At 38.7% G+C, this 19,016-nt stretch overlaps 1 protein-coding gene across 19 annotated transcripts in view; it reads right to left on the bottom strand.

The window, feature by feature from the left end:
* Positions 1-727: 727 nt before the first annotated feature.
* The window catches only part of RBMS3 (RNA binding motif single stranded interacting protein 3), a gene marked incomplete at its 3' end in the record, with an annotated part of 558,684 nt that continues 540,395 nt past the window's right edge, over positions 728-19,016 (bottom strand). For 10 of the 19 annotated variants that reach the window (XM_081160710.1, XM_081160713.1, XM_081160711.1 and 7 more), the window contains 3 exons: positions 14,404-14,484; positions 11,737-11,864; positions 2,838-3,910 (listed from right to left, as the gene is read on the bottom strand). In XM_081160710.1, coding sequence (XP_081016836.1) covers positions 3,904-3,910; positions 11,737-11,864; positions 14,404-14,484 — 216 coding nt within the window. Of the gene's footprint in view, positions 3,911-11,732; positions 11,865-14,403; positions 14,485-19,016 lie in introns of those variants that run through there. The other 9 variants (XM_081160719.1, XM_081160709.1, XM_081160723.1 and 6 more) reach the window with 2 other exon arrangements.

Raw genomic sequence — 19,016 nt, 5'->3', positions numbered from 1 at the left:
GAAGAATTGATTCAGGTGAAGCATGGAGACAACACCTGAACAATTGAAATCTACCAAGGAAACAAACTAACCCTGACCGAACTGGAGTCAGCTAGAGGATTTTTTTTTAGAATATTATGTGACCAGCAATACTCAAGACATGCCAGTGTTCAAGGACAGTCACCAGCCCCTGCTAGTATCACATTTAGTTCACTTAGGGTCCATGACATTTTCAGGAGACCATGAGGAGCCCCAGCCACTAGGCATACTTTGCCACCCCTGACAATAGCTTATCAGTATTTAAAAACAATAAAAACAGAAAAAACTGCACTCCTCCACTGACCATGTGACTACAGTTTGGATGAGATAGTGTTTATGCCATTTGGATTCTGGCTATAGTTTGTCTCCTAATGTTTAGATTACATTTTGGCAACTACAGTTGAAAGGGAAAACTGAATATCTGAATAAATGCGTGAAAACCTGGTGAACCAGAATACTTCAAAAACAAAAACGATTACAGTCCTAAACAGGATTAAAATAACCAACATATCGATTGTTGATTAAATTAAAATTCCTGATGTCTGCATATATTGGACACATATTTTGGTTTGTTTTATTTGTAATACAATGTAATGCTGCTTACCTGTTGATGCTTTTCCCCCCAGACATGACTCTTAAAACAATGATTAGTTAAGATGACAGATGCAAATTTGAACATGTGCCATTTTTCCCTTCTTTTTTTCTTTTTGACTTGAAATAAGATATTTTATAGAATGGCATGATATAAAAAATCCAAACACAAAACACACATGAATACATAAAATGACAGGTAATTTCCTTTTGCCTGAAGTGGCTTAAAAAAATTGAGATCATTGAAATTTCATAGTTGAAAAAAATGTTTCTGAATGTATAAATAAAGCAGTTGTTTTGAATAGAAACAGGAAGTTACCTAGGCACACTCATCAGCCACATGGTAGCTACCTCTTAGCCTCATTGTTGATTGTGTAAATGAGACTTTCTTTGTATCACATTATTATTATTATTATTTTTTACAGAAACAAAAGAAAGCATGTTGGTTTCATATTCAAATGAATTATGCCCAGGATCATCCTTATTTATACAAAGAGTTCAGAGAGTGAAAAAAGAAACAGAAAATACAGTTCCCATACATGTTTGTTTATACCCCCTGAAACTTGGGGGCCCACTTCTCAAAGATAAAACTTAAGTGCCACCCTTAAAATACATGAGAGGCTGAAGGATGGAACAGAAGGAAGTAGAAACGTAGGATTCTTTTGAAAGCATGGAAAATCATAAGGATGGATGTGACCAGTTTGAATTTCTCTGTAGCACGTTCCATTTTCTTGGATATATTTTCGCCTCTAATTTGATCACAAAGATAGGGAGTCACTCTCTAGATTTGAGTTTTCAATACATGGTGTTGCAAATAAGAGAACCAGGTCTGTTTCCACACTAGGCTTTTCTGTTTGTAAGTCACAAAAAGTAGAATATTGACACTTTCATATGAGTCAAACTCATTGCTCATGTTGACCTAATGGGAATATCATTTATCTTTGAAATTTGTTTCAATGTTTTTAAAAGCCTACTTTGCTTTCTTTTATAGTGCACTTCACGTATTTACCTCTTCTTTCTGGACTAAGACAGGTTCCTATGACTCAGTTTGTGAAGAGAGTTTCACTTATTTGATTCTAATGGTTCATTCAGAAAGCAATTCTAGGGCATGGTTCAGTTAACAAAGTTTCATTGTCCTTAGTTTCAGGTAAAACTGTACAGGCAGAATATGGATTTCATGAACCAAATATGCAGAGATGTTTGTTACATCAATTTAATCCATTTTTGAGAAAGTTTTGCACCCTTCTCAATGCAAATATATCTCCTTTGGCTTTAATGATTGATCAAACCCAATTGTTTTGGTTCTTATTAATATAAATCATAGAATTTCTTGATTGTCAACTAGCATATTAAAAGCTTACCTAAATCCCACTAATAGAGTACTCAATCTTATTGGTCCTACTTGCCTCAGAGAGTTAAACTGAAATAAAAAGGCCTATTTTGTCTTTCTTCTGACAACACCAGGATATGAAAATACAATGAAAAAAGGCAAAAAGAAGATATCCCTTCCCAACTGCAGAATCAAGGTGACTATTCATGGTGGATGATGACAAAGACTAAGGTGCAAAAGACAAAATCAAGAGGTGTTGGAATTTAGAAGGAAGACTAGTGTTACAAATGCAATGAGACCTTTTCAGGAGACCACTCACCACTTAACAGAATATCACTAAGCTTCTTTTTGACAAGTGACCCTTCAGACCAGGTTCAGGAAGTGTCTTTCGTTCAAAATTCACAAAAACATTTCAACCTGTTAAAAAAGTGTCTTAGCTGGTTGGTGGCCATCCATACAGGTTTCACTACTCAAGAGAGCTAGCAAGGAAGTGGAAAAGCTCATGGAATTGAAAGCCATTTGGCTCTATCAGTTGGTATCCAGAACTCTTCATGCTGAAACCGCTGAACACAGCAGGTGCAAGATTCTACTAACAACAAATATACAAAAAAAATTTTTCTTTTTGCAGTATGTAAAATACCAGTGGAAGGTAGTTTAAACAAACAACAAAGTAAGAACTGGTCCGGCCATGTAGGTCAAATAAAAATTTTAAGAGAAAAGTAAAGAAAAACAACCTCTATCTTCTGGACTGCAATAGGGTACCACTTCATCTTTGGTATAAAATAGGCCATCCATAGGCTGAATTTGATCACAACTAGGAAAGACTACAGAAATTGTCAACAATTTCTCTATCTATTGCTTTTTTTGTTTTTTGTTTTTTTTTTGTTTGTTTTGTTTTGCACTTTTGACCATAAGCTCCTATCTACTTAAGTTTTTTGTTTTTTGTTTTTTTTTAATGCTCTTAAGCTAGGTTTTGCAATGTGACAAGCAAAGCTGACTAAAAACTCTGTAAAGCTCATAAAAAAGACTGCAGATAAAAAGCACTAATGCTTTTGCTAGCAATCACGCTTTGTAAATTAAAAAAATCTGCATTCTGCCCCCCAAACACGCATTATTTCTAATGCAGTTTTTTTTTTTTTAAACCAACCTTAATAACTTTACCATAAAATGTTTTAGCCTTCTCGAATGGTTCAACACTTAAGACAAAGTTCATGAAAAGTCCCAGCATTTTTCCAATTCTTGCAGTTGCCATGGTTTCTTTTTATCAACAAATTTTCTTCAAATGAAGAAAAACATTTTCTTTTAAACTGTACAGTTTTTTTTTTTTCACCCTAAAAACTCAGTCTTAAGCTTCTGCACCAGTTAAAGCCGGCACAATATTTCAATTCTTTCTGGATTTTTTTTAACAAGACGTTGACAGCTTGCCTCGAGAGCCTTTGACGTCCTTAAAATTAAGGCAATTAAGATTCAAGATAAACCTTACCTAAATATTTCTAAGAAAAAAAATTAAAAAACAACCCACATTTAAACAAGAAGGAAAAAAAGAGAGTAGCTTAATTACTGAGGAAGACAATTAGTTTCCATTTCTGCTTGCCCACCTCTTGACATCCGATTTTCTGTTAAAAAAAAAAAAAAATCTATCTACACCTTCAGGTCAATTCTGACTTCAAATGTTCTTCCAGATAAAATGTCAACCTTCCATGTTTCGTTTTTGTTGTTTTTCCTCTTCTGGGATTTTATTTTTTTACTTTAATTTAAAAAATGATGGCAAAAAATAAACTGTCAGACCACATGAAGGACCCATTTGCACAGCACACAAAACGCTTTGTTTTCGTTGGGTAAAGTACAAAATTAAAAAAAAAAAAGCATTCCATTGACGCCTGTGCAAACTGGAAGCCAACTTCTTGTTCAATGAAGTCTCTTCATTCAAGGCAAAGTTTCGGACGGACATTCTTCAGTCTTGTTTATGGTCTGTGAAAACAATTGAACAAGAGTGGTTATTACACAAAGCAACTCTGAAATCTCCTTCTGTGCTCTTGTCCATTGAGGCCTCTTAAAAAGATACTAAGCTCTTTAAAAATAACAGTCATGTTATTTACAATGAAGTTGTAAAAGCATATTGGGCCGATTCAAGTGTCAAATTCTGCCACTTTCTCACAAATATATATTTGAGCCAGAAAGTATGTTCACATTAAATAGCAAGGCTTATGGGTCAAGAATATCTTTCAGTTCTAAAGTAATAAATATTACAAATATACCCAGATAAAAAACAATCCCTTTGCAAATGGAGCCTATTTTTGTTGCCTGGCTTATGTTGTAGCTTCCCCAGAAATTCTTTGCACATGTCTATCCCTTCAAAACTCCCATGGGATTCATCATTCACTCAGTCAGCAAATGTGTGAGTCCCCACTATATACCCAAGATACAGCAATGGACTGTATGTTATCTACGGTGTTCACCAAGGATGTTCACGTTAGTCTTATTGTCCCGGGGAATTAAGTAATGTGGTTAAGAGGGCAAGGAGTTTTGTTCACTTTCCCTCTTCTTCCTTGCTTATATATCTCATCAAGATTTTGAATTCTTGAGAGCAGGGACTATATTTTATTTTCACTTTATACCTTCCAGAAGTCTGGCAGAGTGGCATGCACATAGTAGGTGTTTCACTAGGCTAAAGTAACTTTTACTATATGCCACTTTGCCTGGCCCAGTCCAAATAATGGCCTCTGCTGCTGCCCCATCTCTATTGCAGGGTTGAGCTTCTAGAGGGTTGAACTTTATTCTTAACTTTTCCACCTACAGATTAGAATTTTGCTAAATAACATCGGGGGTGTGCTATAAAAAGAAGAATCTAAACTATCTGGAGGTCATATGTGTGTAGGCGAAGGCCTTAGTGCTCTTAGTGCTCTGCAGGTTTTTCTGACGCTCATTTGCTTAATTTAGTAGAAGAAACTTCGGGCTGCTGCGTATGGTTGTACAGGTTGTTCACTGTACAAGATGCACGGCTGAGGGAGCACAGTGGGGCTAAGCTCCAGCCACTAGTCTGTTCCCCAAACTATGTACTCTGGTGCAGGGCTGCATTCAAACCGAGCAAACGGGCCTTATTCACTTTGACAGCAAGCCCTTGACAATGATTTAAACTACATGGCAGTTAGCCTGGGATGGCCCAGAGGGATTGCTTTTCCTAATTTGCAAAAAGTCCTCATAGGAGTCAGCTATGGCTCCTAGAATCCAGATTAACTTATACCTAGAATCATGTAAGGGGAACGACTAGTTGGTAAACTGAATATATCCATTTTTAACCAATAGTTTAAGTCTCTAGAAGTACCTTTTCTTCTGAGTTATGCAAGAAAGTGAGAAATGCAATTAAAACTTTCATAATAGGAGCAACAGTAAGGGAAATTTTATTAGTAGTGGTCATGGAAACCAAGGTATATATTTGATCTCTCTCTGTACCTTTGCAAAGTGTAGACTTACTCCATTTATCTCTAAAAACCTATCTTGAATGGTTTTGTGTTTTTGTTTATTTTTTGGATCTATTTTTTGCTCCTACTCCCATCTTCAACCCTGGTGTTATTGTACACGGAGCAGAAAACGCCTTAAATACCATGTGTCTCTGTAAGAGCTGCTCACTGAACAGTGTCTTGCTCAATGGACCACGCTGACCAGAGCACCCTCCCTGCTCAGGTGCGTCATGTGCACTGGTCCTGCAGCTTCCATATTCATGAGCTAGGCTGGAGCTACTGTCAAGTTTTATAACCTTACGCAAATGCTTCTAATAGCCCTCTCCCGTCACTTGCTCGACCCTTCGAGTAGTCTCAGTGTTACATGAAAACAAATGAGGAGAAATAAGTCACTGTACTTTACATGTTCATGGTTGCTAGCTGAAGTCTGAGGGGGGAAAATGTTGCTATTTTTCAGAACTGAATTCACTCCTGTCTACCTTCTCTGTCCCAGGTAAAGTGCACATTTAAATAATAATTGTGAATTGCACTATACCCATAAAAACAAGTTTCTAAGTTTTCAAGGCTGTGATCATTACAAACAAGAATGCTGTAAGTTAGACGGTGAGGTTATTTTAGAAATAAAATTGGCTGCAACTTAAAAAGAGGTATTCGTGTGGATGAGATGAGTATTAAAATTATTTGCAAACTGTAAAGTTCTGTGCAAACAGAATATTGTTACTTACAAGCTCAAAGGACATGTAAGCATGGCAATCAAGGATATAATTCACACATCATTAACATACTTACCGTGTACAGGGAACTGGCGTTCAAGAGGAGGCTAGAAGAGTAAAAGACTTTGCAGTTTGGGGTTGAGACAAGGGCCTTCTAAGGTCAGTGTGGATGTTGGAAGATGAGGGCTTTGAATTTAAGATCAGAGCCATTTTGAACCCTCTCACCCCCCAACTCCCCCATCCCCACCCCCATTCACACACACACACACACACACACACACACACACACACACAAAGAAAAGCAGATTGAATAGATTAGGAAGCAGCAAACTATAACTTTAGAATTCTAGGCTTTTCGAGCTGGAACAAGTCTTAGAGATTACCTAATAATTAATATTCCCTGGTGTTGTTCCTCACAGATGGGCCTCAGGTGATGACGTATGAAAAGAGGGATTCTGTGGTCCAGAGTTTTGGGAAAATTGCACACTGGACTCCCACTCCTGGATCACCCACAGGCAAGCCAGGCATATGAATAGGGCATCAAGAAGAGTATCCAATACAAAAAAGCCTGGTTTTGAAAGAAGGCCATCTTTTAAATTAGTATCAAAATCATCATGGTGTGGACAATAAAACATTTTGATAGAGTTCTGTAATAGTTTAATATGTTAAAACAAAACTCTTGGAGGGCAGGATGCACTAATCTTTCAGGAGGTAAAACATCTGAAATCTTTGTCTGGCCCTCTAGGAGGTCGCATCCATTAGCATGTTAATAGGTCTGAAGAGAACTGCAATTAAGGAAACCTTTCACTGAGGTTACAGCAGGTTTCCCAACTCCAGGGAAGGTTGGCTAATCCTCCCCAGTACCAGAAATCTAGTTTATACTCCTCAGAGGACAATCTAATCTCTCACTCTAAAGAAGAGGGATAGGAGGCTCCGAAGGGTTGAATGACAATTAGTCAGTGGCCAAGATGGAATTTGAATCAAGGGCTTTCGATTTTGCATATTAGAATCTAATGCTGCTTGAAAACAGTGTTTCAAGTCCTTCTTGTTTTTAAGATTTCCTACAAGCACAAAGGAAAACTGATAACTTGGGCAGGGACTGAAATTTCCATGGAATTTCCAAAATAAACCACAGGTACCAATTTTGCCTTTCCCGATAAGATTCCAGAGTCCCTTTTGTAGTAATAGTGTCTTTTAACAATGGAAGAAAAAGAAAAAACATGAATACAAATGTGAAGATGTGTTTTTTAGCTTGGGAAGTAAAATCTGGAATATTAAAATATTTGCTGACATAGATCCCCAAAACATTTATCCTGTGGCCTTCTGCAGTGATGTTTCTAATTTACTTTAAAATAACTTTAGTATTAGACATTATGATGTTAAATGTATGTGTGATGGGTTAAACAGCTTTTCAGGGGCACTCAGCTACCAGAATCAGAATTTCACACCCCACAGGAGGTCAGCTATCACTTAATGAGAAAGGACAGAGGTTGGTACAAGCACTTTAAACTATCCATATCTCAATTAACATAATGATTGTTAGAAATGAGCTGCCTAATGAAAGTAAGGGGATGACAATTAGTATAATGAAGATGGAAATAAGCTGCTAATTGTGAATCTGGAGTACTCCAGATAACATGGATTGTCGAAAATATTTTAGAAATACCACTCTTACATGAACTGAAAAGATAACAGTTTTGCAGAGAAATTTGGAGCCTATAACTTTAAGGATTTTGCTTGTGCCTTGACCTCAAAACAAGACTGTTCGAGTAGATTTCTGGTGGCCTTTATAAGGATAACATAGTCCTCCCTCGAGAAAATGGTAGAATCTAACCTGAGTGAATTTTTCCACGTTGAGTGTTTTTAGATTATTTGAAAGAATAGCGCTGGGGCTGTAAAAGAAACGTCCGCGAGGCAACGCAAGTGGTTTCGGCATGTCACACATTTGAAACGCTCCGTGTTCCAGGGTGCTTTCATCTCTGTCACGTTGCAGCAACGAGCACACCCTGCGGACCATCCTGTAACACACGGTCCGGCATGAGTGCGAGGAAACGTCAAGCGGGGGCACCCCTCACCATAACTCTCACCCCACGAGGACACGGGCTGGGGGGCCTCTCGTCTCGATGTTTATTATCTGCGCAGAGCTCTGCACTAGCACCGTAAGAATCCATGCTCAAGGCGCATGACCATGGTGCCACCAGTTTTAAACTTGAACACTTCAAGTTTTCTGAGGTCAGATCCAGGCTTCCTCAAATATTTCGAGGAATAATGCTTCTTTGCATGGACTCATCATAAGGATGATTCAATTCCTCATCTTTCTCCACAAATCAGGGCCCCCTGATTTTATGTCATCTGCCCCTGTTCGTGGCATCAGTAACCCCACGGTATTGCTTGAACTTTTAAAAGTCCTGGCCCCTCGTTTTCTTACTTCATTCTATCTCCCGACCCCCACCATTACACTTGCCACCGTCCTACTTCAGAACTCTGTTCCCTTTGTCTGAACGACGGCAATGATAGGACTGTCTGCTGCACTGCTTCCAAATCCAGCTACTTCAACTGGAAGAACATGCAAAGGACTAAGGAAATGCTGTTCAGGCACCTGGGTATGGTGCCTGATATGAGAATCTGGGTTCAGTCTGCCTCTTTACACTATTCTACTACTCTGTATCTACTTCTCAAAGAAATGTTCTGAGTTTCCCCACCCTGGACACTGATCAGGACATTATTCCACCTGGAACATTGCTCCTTCCTGTAAGAACACAGTTCCAGTTGCCACAACCTCCACTGAAGCTTACACAACCAAGAAAAATTAAATGCATTCTTCTATGACTTATTATAGTACCTTAAAGAAGAGTCCTGTTCATTTTCTTCCTTGCAGTCTCCTTGTCTACGTGTAGATCTAAATCCTGTTCTAGACTGAAAATCCTCGAGGGCATGGATCCTGTCTCTTAGAATAGTACCCGGCATAAGGTACTGTAAGTGAAACAGGGCCTAGGTGAGAAGGCGGATGGCAAGACCCTCACCAGAATCCACGAGAGGCAGAGATGCTCTCTCTGGGCAGGCAGAGCACTCGCCTCTCCATCACATCGTACAATGACCATGAAAGGTGGGGACCCTGAGAAAGAGCATCTTATCATGGGCTGACAAGTAGGGGCGGCTAGAGCTAAGTTATTTAGGCAGGGAGAGGAGGAGGGTCTGGACAATTGCAAGAGGGGGAAATCTGCATCCTGAAAGCCATCCTGAAATATATCCCTCTATACCCAGTGTCCATTGGTAACAGAGTCATTGAAACGTAAATAAAATTCTGTCATTTCTTCTCTTAAACACCTCCAAAGGTTTTCTAGCTCACTTAACATAAAACCAGGGATAATTACTCAACACAAAGTCAAGTATCTAAAGAACCGAAGGCTCTAAAAAAGTTAACCTGTTCAACATCACCTTCTACAACTCTCACCCGTGGCCCTGTCCACCACACTTCAGCATCGGATCCCCACTCCAGATCTTTGAATTTCTGTCTGCTCTGTCTAGAATGTTTTTTCTCCAAAGCTCCCCGAGATTAGCCTCTAGGTGTCTTTCAGACCAGGTCTATACGAGAGACTTTCCCTGATACAAATCTTAGGTATCTACGCGGTCACTTTCTTTCACAAGAATCTTTTTAAGCAGTCTGCTCTGAAATTCTGTTTCTTTTTGATTACAGTGGTGCCTCGGTTTTCGAACGTCTCCATTGACGAACATTTCGGGTTACAAATGCTGTAAACCCGAAAGTAAATGCTTTGGTTTTCGCACATGCCTCGGAAGTCGAACATGCCCCGTGGCTTCTGCTGAGGGCAAGATCCTGAGGCCTAGCCGTCGGCTGTGGATCCCTCGGTTTTCAAACATTTCAGAACTCGAACGGGTTTCTGGGATGGATTACATTTGAAAACAGAGGTACTATTGTATTTGCTGTTTGACCCATGATTCTGAGTCTGCTCCTAGTAGAAAATAAACTCCAAGAGTGGGGGAGGTGTCTGCCTCTTCCATCAGTCTTTCATTAGCATATAGAATACTCCCTGTCACATAGTAGGCACTCAATCAATAATTGTTGGTTGGATAAATGAAAGCATAGTTATTTATCCAGACATCATTAAGCTGTTAGCAAGAAGGGTCTAGGATCACTGGTTTCCTCATTGCACTTTAAAACAGACAAGGCAGTTTCGCCTACTCACAAAGCCTTGAAAAATTATTGTGGCAAATACAGTATCTCTCATCTCCCACCAGTGTTTCTCACTGTGCTTTCACATCACCAATCTCTACTCCTTTCCCCATATAATCTGCTGAGCAGACTAAAAAAAATTCCAATATGCTTGGAACTGAGTGCCAGAGTCTACCATATTGTTGGTGCATGTAATTCACAGGCTATATGTGAATTAAAAGAAAAAACGTTTTATTTACTCGATCTTTTCTGAAAGTTATTATGTGATAGTAATGATGATGATGATGATGATAATACCTTATATTTGTAAGGTGAAGAGTCATGTTCTGATTACATTTAACTCACAGGACTGACTTCAGAAGCTAAACCACATATAGAAGACTTCATTACTGTGATTAACCTTTCAAAAACAAACAAGTCTCTAAATGTGAATTGAGGTTAAAGAGAAATGATGATGAAGAAATGGGACAACACTATGCAGACAGAAAGAATCACTGGGAATTCTCTATTTACCAGGGCTTTCATTGTTACCTGCAAAGTAGAATAGTTTGCATGACAAGACATCTGTATATGGAGTGAACTTTTGTTCATTTCTTTGGTTTCAGTCAAAACCTCTCAAATTTTAATCTACATAGTTACTCATCACAAAGCCAACTGTACTTTTCTTAAGTGATTTAAGAATTTGCAAGAGTAATTCTGACTTCGTGATTTTTGCTTCACCATTTATTCCCGAATAACACCCTACTCCCTGTTTTATATTTTACAGTACCAGTTTTTGTGAATGATTTCAAGGGATGTTCAAAGCAACTCTGCAAGGAGAGTGTTACTGTTTTTATTTAAGAGCGAGGAAACGGAGACCGAGATGCAGTCTCACTATTTAGTTTCGTGTGGGGATATTAGAGTTGTTCCAAAATATGGATTCATATGGTAGATTTTTTTATTTTTGGTAAAAATGAATGCAATGCTCCTTTCCGCGCCCAAGCCTTTTGGTAATGAACCCCGGGTTTGGCCATGTGTGGTGCTTTGGCCAAAGGGGCGGCAGCAAACGAGTCACAAACAGAATTGAGAAATGCTGGTCACCTGGGCTTCCTCTCTCATTCTTCAGAGTCTGAGACTTCTGTGTGAAAAGCCTGCCAGAGGATCAAAAACGTGTGGCTCCATCGCTTCCATCGCTCCACCAGCAACCAACGCGCACCCAGCAGCAGAGCTGCAAAAGTGACGGGCGGCTGTCCCCAGACGCTTGAGCAAGTCCAGTCAACTATCCACCTGAGGTCAGCTCCAACTGCCAGCCCACATAATCATGAACTAAGTAAGTGCTTGGCGCTAAGTTTGGGATGGTCTGTATTGCAGCAAGAGCTAACAGGTGCAACATGAGAGTGAAGTCAAGATGGTTGATCTTGAGGGAAAGAGCTTAGTAGAGCCAGAACTTACTTAGACTGTTGGTAAGAATATGCAGATGCATGTTCATTGGATGTGTCCACTGCTATCTGTTGCTGCTGACCACTGGTGTCCTGGGATGAAGGTGCCACTGTCTGGGGAGAGGTATCAGCAACAACACCCTAAGGGGGCAAATAAGAACACCAAGCTTTATTAGCTTCAGCAAAAAGCCCTCTTCCGGACTGCAGGGAATACCACTCTCCTATTTGGCTTGAGGATAATTGCACTCAGTTATGTGAAGCCACAATAAGTCCTCACAGGAAAACTACATAGCATATTTGGATAAGGGCTGAGAAATTCACCTCTATGTACAACCAAGGAGCCTTCCCATCAGAAGTCCTCGGAGCGGTCAAATGGTCAGAAATCATTTTGCCCATACTTAGAATTTTTATTTATTTATCTATTTATTTATTTCAAAAAAGATATCTTTATTGATTTCAGAAAGAGGAAGGGAGAGAGAAACATCAATGATGAGAGTCATTGACCAGCTGCATGCCTCCTACTGGGGATCGAGCCTGCAACCCGGGCACGTGCCCTGACCGGGAATCAAACTGGGGATCTCCTGGATCCTAGGTCCATGCTCAACCGCTGAGCCATGTAGGTTGTATTCAGCCACACTAAATGGTAAATTATTAATAAAAAAATTCATGCAGGATTTCTACAGAAACTGTATATTCAAGCATTTTCTTGGGATAATGCACTGTACCATGTCTACATGATCAGGCAAAGCAATGAACGCTGACCTTAATAAAAATCAATGTCAGTGTTTGGAATTCTTTTAAAAGAATACTGTTAAGAAAGTCTCCCTTCAGCAGTTTGATTTGTTTTATTTTGTTTTCCACAATATAACCTGGAATTCATTAGAGGTTTCAGAAAAGGAGTCCAAAAACTCCTTAATTCTGATTTGCTCCTTCCCTTACCCTTCATTCTCTTGATCTCACAGATGTCAGCAAGAATGAATTTCTCAGGTTGGTCATCTTTTGGGATACATACTGGTTTCCAGAGAGGCACAGGTGGTTTCCTTTAGTAATTACTAGGCCTAAAAAAGGCATCTGTCTGAATATATTCTCCTGGTTTTACTTACAGCCTTGGACACCTGTAGTGATGTTGGGTTTCAAATGTTCTTGGTCAACTCTTTGCCAAAGAAGATCCCTGAGATGCTTAGAATCTGAAAATTCTCTTATATTAATTCAATCCCTTGTCTCACAAATACTATTGTGCATTTTTTTCTGAACTTTCCACCACTATTGTATGGAGACAGGTGAATTTTTCAGTGAGTACTTTTACATAGAAAAGAAATCAGTGCTTATCCTTATAAACATAAATTAAAGGCAATATATCAGAGTGTGCTTCTATTTTTCTTAAGGAAAGACTTCTTTTTAAATTCTAGGTTTCACAATAATTAGACAGTTTTTAATAAGCCACACTGTTGAATGTGTCTCATTATTTCATGGTCATCAAAATGTTCCTATTCTGTTGAACATTTGGTGTTGAAATGCAATTATGTGGCAGAGATTTATGTTTAAATGTCCAGGTTCATAATTTCCTCATGTTCTAGATGCTTTCTGGTAGCTAAACATAGGAAAGAAAATGTGTTTTAATTGCATAGTCTTAAAATTCTGAAAATCCTGTTAAAACCTGTTTAATAATAACTGACACATTCTTTGGGGTCTACAGGTTTGGGACACATAAACGATTTAAAAATTGGGCCTCTGTGGGCTCCTAAATTACATGATAGTGTCCTCTTAAAAGCCTGGGTTTCCCAAACCTTGGTAGCAGCAAAGGACGAATGGGTTAAAGAAGATGTAATGTACATATGTATACAGTGGAATACTACTCAGCCATAAACAGTGAAATATTGCCATTTGTGATAATGTGAATGGATCACGAGGTACCATACTAAGTGAAATAAATTAGATGGAAAGCACAAAAACCATCGGATTTCACTCATATATGGAATATAAAACGAAAAATTAATAAACAAACAAAACAAAAACAAACTCATAGATACAGACAGCAGATTGATGGTTACCTGAAGGAAGGGGGTGGAGGAAGGGCGAATGGGTCAAACATTTGGTGACAGATGGAAACAAGACTTTACATGGTGAGCTCCATGTAGTATACACAGATGTTGAATTATAATGTTACACAGCTGAAACTTACAGAATGTTATAAACCAGTGTTACCTCAATTTTAAAAAATGCAAATTCTGATTCTGTAGGTCTGGGTCGTGTCTGAGAGTTTGCAGTTTTAAACAAGCTCCCCAATGATGCCTGCGATGCTGGTCCAGGGACCCCTCTGAGTAAGAAGGCACTAGAGAACCAGCTCATACAAATAGCTGCAAACTCTTTTCCCTCCCTATTTATGTGTATTTGTGGTTAATATTTGATGGGGTAGAGATACGGCCTCTGATCTTTTCTCTAGATATGAAAAAGACACTTCCCTCATACCTTATAGCAAATTAACTTATTTTATGTGCAAAGGAAAGCCCAGGCAGAGCCAAGTAAAGGCACACATTTTCATATCCTGAGCTTGCAATTTCAAACGCCAGAGCAGCACAATCACACACACATAAGGGATCCTTGGGTTACGGGGACCACACTCTATGTGGCTGAGATGTATCTCTCCGACCCTCTTTCTACAAGACAGAACCAGACTTACTTCAATAGAAACAGCTGTCGGAGGCACAGGCGTGTACTGGGGAATGTAGGTCCCTTGCATAGGAGCGGCAGCAGTCATATACTAGAGGGAATCAAAGAAAAAGGCAGGTGAACTTGGGATTGCAACCAACGAGAAAAGCAGACATCACATGAGATGCGTGGCCCATGGCCGCTGCATGACTCAAGTTAAACTCTAGCTTGACCCAAAATAGGGCAGTTCCTACCAGCATAGAATTACTTCTTACTGATTCAGGACTAACGGCAGCCCACCGCCACAGTATCAGTACAAGCTAACTCACCCCCACTCGCTCGCTTTGTCTTTGGAAACAGCCTCTATCAGATCTCGAATATTTCACTTTCGTATCTAAAGCGTAAACTCCATGAGGACAGGGATGATGCCCTTTTTCAGTCTCTGTTTCATTGCTGGCATCTATCACAGAGTAGGCTCTCAACAAATTATTTGTTGAATGAATGAATCATATTGTTAGTACTAATTTCTTGTCTAAATAAAAATAATAGAGGGATGATCCAAGAAAGACTTAGGCAGCAACATTCAGAATTGGGCACATGCCATCATTTTGCTATTGTCACATCACCATTTTCTATACGTAAAAAAACACAGTGTTGCAGATAATACTGAAGCTTCCTTTGTCCCCTCCCCACCCCATTCTCATGTCATCATCAGGATTTCCTTTTCAGCTCTTTGAACTCTCCAAATTTTCTTCATCCAAATAAACAATGGAATGTTCAAACCATTTTTCACTAAGTGGAGCATTCAGTAACATATGTATTGGGGATAACGGGTATTTTTGCAACGAAGACAAGGAGCCCCAAAGAAACATTACATGGTCACCCAGCAGAAAGTATGACCCATATTCCTATTTCCAATACACATCCCCCCAGCAAATTCCAAGTTCTACTCTTTGAGAATAGAATTTTCTATAGAATCAACTATATTTCTGAGTTTCTAAACTTGATGAACACTATAAAACTTTAGAACCAGAATCATCAATTCACATAGATTAGAGAAATCATGTCTATGACAAAAAATCACAAGCCTGTGAATATTTATTCTTCTAAATTTGCTGAGTTGAAAAATTAGGGCCATGCATAAATATGCAAAACCCAAATTACTACGTTTTATGTAGCTTTCAGTATCCAAGAGGCATGATGATTCTGAGTCAAGGGGATGTCTGAATGGAGACTAGCTCATCAGTTGTTTAATATTTATGGAGAATTATGGCAGTAAAGCAATTCTGGAATGAATGCATCTTCACTGTAAACTAAGCACTGTCCTACTATATCTATTTGCATAGACACAGCCTTAATGAAACGACTCCGAATCCGACAAACTGAACTGTTGTCTGTTAGAATAGAGTTAGACCAACCGAGTGCAATTCATATCTGTATTGAACAGCCTTGTAACTTGGACCAAGAGTGATCTTTTGAAAGCTCTGGTGGCATTGCTAATTGAGCTTTATAGTTGAAAACTGTCAGAGGTTTCTGTGCCCTGTCCTCTGTGATCTCGCAGCATTCATCACTCTTCTATTAAAACTGTCCAGACTATTATCTCCTTGAAGGCATGGACTAAGTTTTACTTGTCTCTGGATCTTCAAACTCAACCAAATGCCTGCTTCTCCGTAAGTTATTGTCCAGCGGCAGAATAAACTGATACGAGTAGAAAGCCTTCCACTTCCACTTCCAATGACAAATTATCAATGTTAGCCATTGATAATTCTGAGCTCATTACATATATTAATTTTCCCAGCCCCAGAGTGTGTTTATATAATGTTTAAATAAATTCCTAATCCAACTCATTGTCCTCGTGTCCTTAAGCAGGTAATAGGTATTCAGGTATCTGATTGCTACCCATTTTTAAAATAAGTATAGAGCTCTGGAGTCACATTTCAGCAAATATTATTTCACATCTAGAGCCCTGTGGCAGGTGTTTGCATTACCAACAAAACTGCTTTGGAGAGGACGTCGGGGAATAATTATAGTCCCCTGACTGTTTCAGACAGGTGCTTTGACTGTGTTATATAGGTTTTAAATATCCTTTGATTTAGTTTTCCCTACAATGTATTTTTTATAGAATGCTAGGCTCAAGTGAGAAAAAGCCTTCTGTGTTCCCATGCACTTGAGCAATGCCGCATGCTATATTCTTTTCTTTGATATTGACATGTAATAAAAACTCTTGAGGAGTCATTATTTTACAGCAGCCTAGTTAAAGTTCATTAAACCAGCATTTCTAAACTTTTTTTTTTGTAGCACCTAATCATTTTGCTTAGAACTAGTGCTCTGAAAAAAAATGTGCTTTGGAAAATGTTTCTTTGATTCTCAAAAATCCTAGTAGATTTGTAGCAAGTGGTAATACATTTTTTACCAACTACGAATTTATCTCAGCACAGAGTTGATAACTGTTGTGGCTCATTTCTACCCTTTTGGTCATGATTTTCCAAGAGTTATAATATGCTAGGAAAGGATAATCCATTTCGGCTTTGGTTGTTTTCTATTCCAGTTAGTAATTCCAGACTTTGCAACTGGGCCTAATAAGTGAGTATCCGTGTCCTTTGCATAAGACGATGACCACACTGGCACCCAAATGCTGGCCAGGACTTTGATCCATCTCTGCTCCACAGTTGGCACCTCGAAGGAGGCGGTCCTGTGAACTAGATTTAGCGACATGGCCTGAGCCCATAGAAAGCAATCTTCACTAGCTCACAGGAGAATCGCCCCATTTTTTTGGCCTCTCAGGCCTAATGGGAGTTCCTGGGCGGTGTAGTTAATGGAAAGCATTCGCTGCAGTTCTTAGCTAAGCTTCTTCAAATGGGTTATTCCGAACCTTATCTGTGTTTTGTTGGGTAAAACTGAATCAGCAGATCTTCACGCCTCCCGTGACATTCAGTGGAGTGTGAACATGACCTAGACTGAACTGACTACAGTGTAAATTCACACTCATCTTCTGTTTAGAACAGTGCTGTGTGCTAGCAGGGTGGTTCACCCACTTTACAGACTGAGAAACTGAGACCTACATATAACGGGAATAAATTCCAGTTCTTCTCCCCGTGATTCTGCACACTTTTCAGCCCACTTCATTATCTTCGAAATTAAGTAAATAAGGTTTTAAGACATTCCTTTTGCTCATTCCCATGTAATATAGATACTGTTTTTCTAAATTAATGGGCTTGAGTTCTGATTTAAAAATAGAGAATAATATGCCTACCATTAACATTTTGTCTTTCAATTTCCATACTTTAAAAAAAAATTACTTTATACTCAGAATACCTCATTTTCTTCTAGGAGGGTTACCCTAGGTACTTAATTTATTTTATTATTTAACTTGTTTTTATGCTGCTATTTTGAAGAGAACCAGTAGAGATTTTATAGTATAAATAAGGTCAGCTCAGTTCAATGTGTGTTGTGTGTGTGTGTATGTATTTTAATGGAAAAAAAAAACACCCTACTTTCAGGTTGCTTTTTTCTTTCTTTTGTCATGGAAAAACTAATAGTGCTTGATAAAGGAGTTTGAAAATTAGGAATAAACACTTCAGACAAATCGATGCTATGGAGTTTTATACCCTGTTAGACTATTATCTCTGGATAAACTTTCGCAATAGACCTCTTCCGCAGTAGACAAGTACATTCTAGGGTAAAGCCTCAAGAAGTGACAGCCTTATAAAATTAGGAGCAAGTGCTTACAGGAAATGGTTACAGTTACATGTAAGATCAACTCCCAGCTTTATGTAATTGGTGACAAAACCCCTGCATTTTCTTTGCAAGCACACAGTTTGATTTCCTTAAGAGATAAACTACAGTCAGACTTAATAATCCAAGCTGCACAAAAAATTGCTTAGATCTGGGTGCTTCAGAGGTTGCTCTCATTTTATTCAGCTAGCAAATGACATAGGACCAAGAGAAGGACCTGCGATATAAAAAAAGCTGCCCCTTTGACTTGGTTCATTCCCTTGGATTACTTATTAAAACCATAACAAGAATGGATGTCCATCCTTGAAGCTAACTTCTCTTATGAGTATTTCTCAAAAACTAGAAAAAAATCTACCATAATTCCTTCATGAGTGGAAATTATTTTGCATTTTTTTGATACGACTGATGGGAACATTACAATGAAATGATACAGATAAAATGAGCAAGTTTATACGATATTTCCTTGTAGGAGGCAGCACAAAGTTGGACGTGACTTGATATATTTTATTTTTTGGTAAACAGTGTGATGATTTTTACATATTCTGGAAACACCAGATTTCCACATGCATGTAGGAGACCTGGATAGCCATTTTCAAACTCACAGGATAAATTCCAGATTCCATCACTTGCTCCAAGAAGTCTAGACACTGCATCACCAAGATATTTACACAAAGAGAGGGAAAAAATGGTGAAACTGGAGAGGAATGGTGTTTTTGCCTGTTTAAGTTAGGACAAACTGTTTCTGTTACCGGGGAATCATTGATTATTCCCAAGGAAACAACAAAAGAAAACTCAAATTTTTAGCTTTGGATTTACTTTCTTTTCTACCACCAAAACAAAACAAAGAAAAAAGTCTTTGATATATTTCTAGTGAGAAAAGAGAATATTTTGATTATTTGTAAAGCAAAG

This window comes from Miniopterus schreibersii, assembly GCF_964146895.1.
Source record: "Miniopterus schreibersii genome assembly, chromosome: 15".
Taxonomy (NCBI): Eukaryota; Metazoa; Chordata; class Mammalia; order Chiroptera; family Miniopteridae; genus Miniopterus; species Miniopterus schreibersii.
This window is presented reverse-complemented; position numbering and strand designations above follow the sequence as displayed.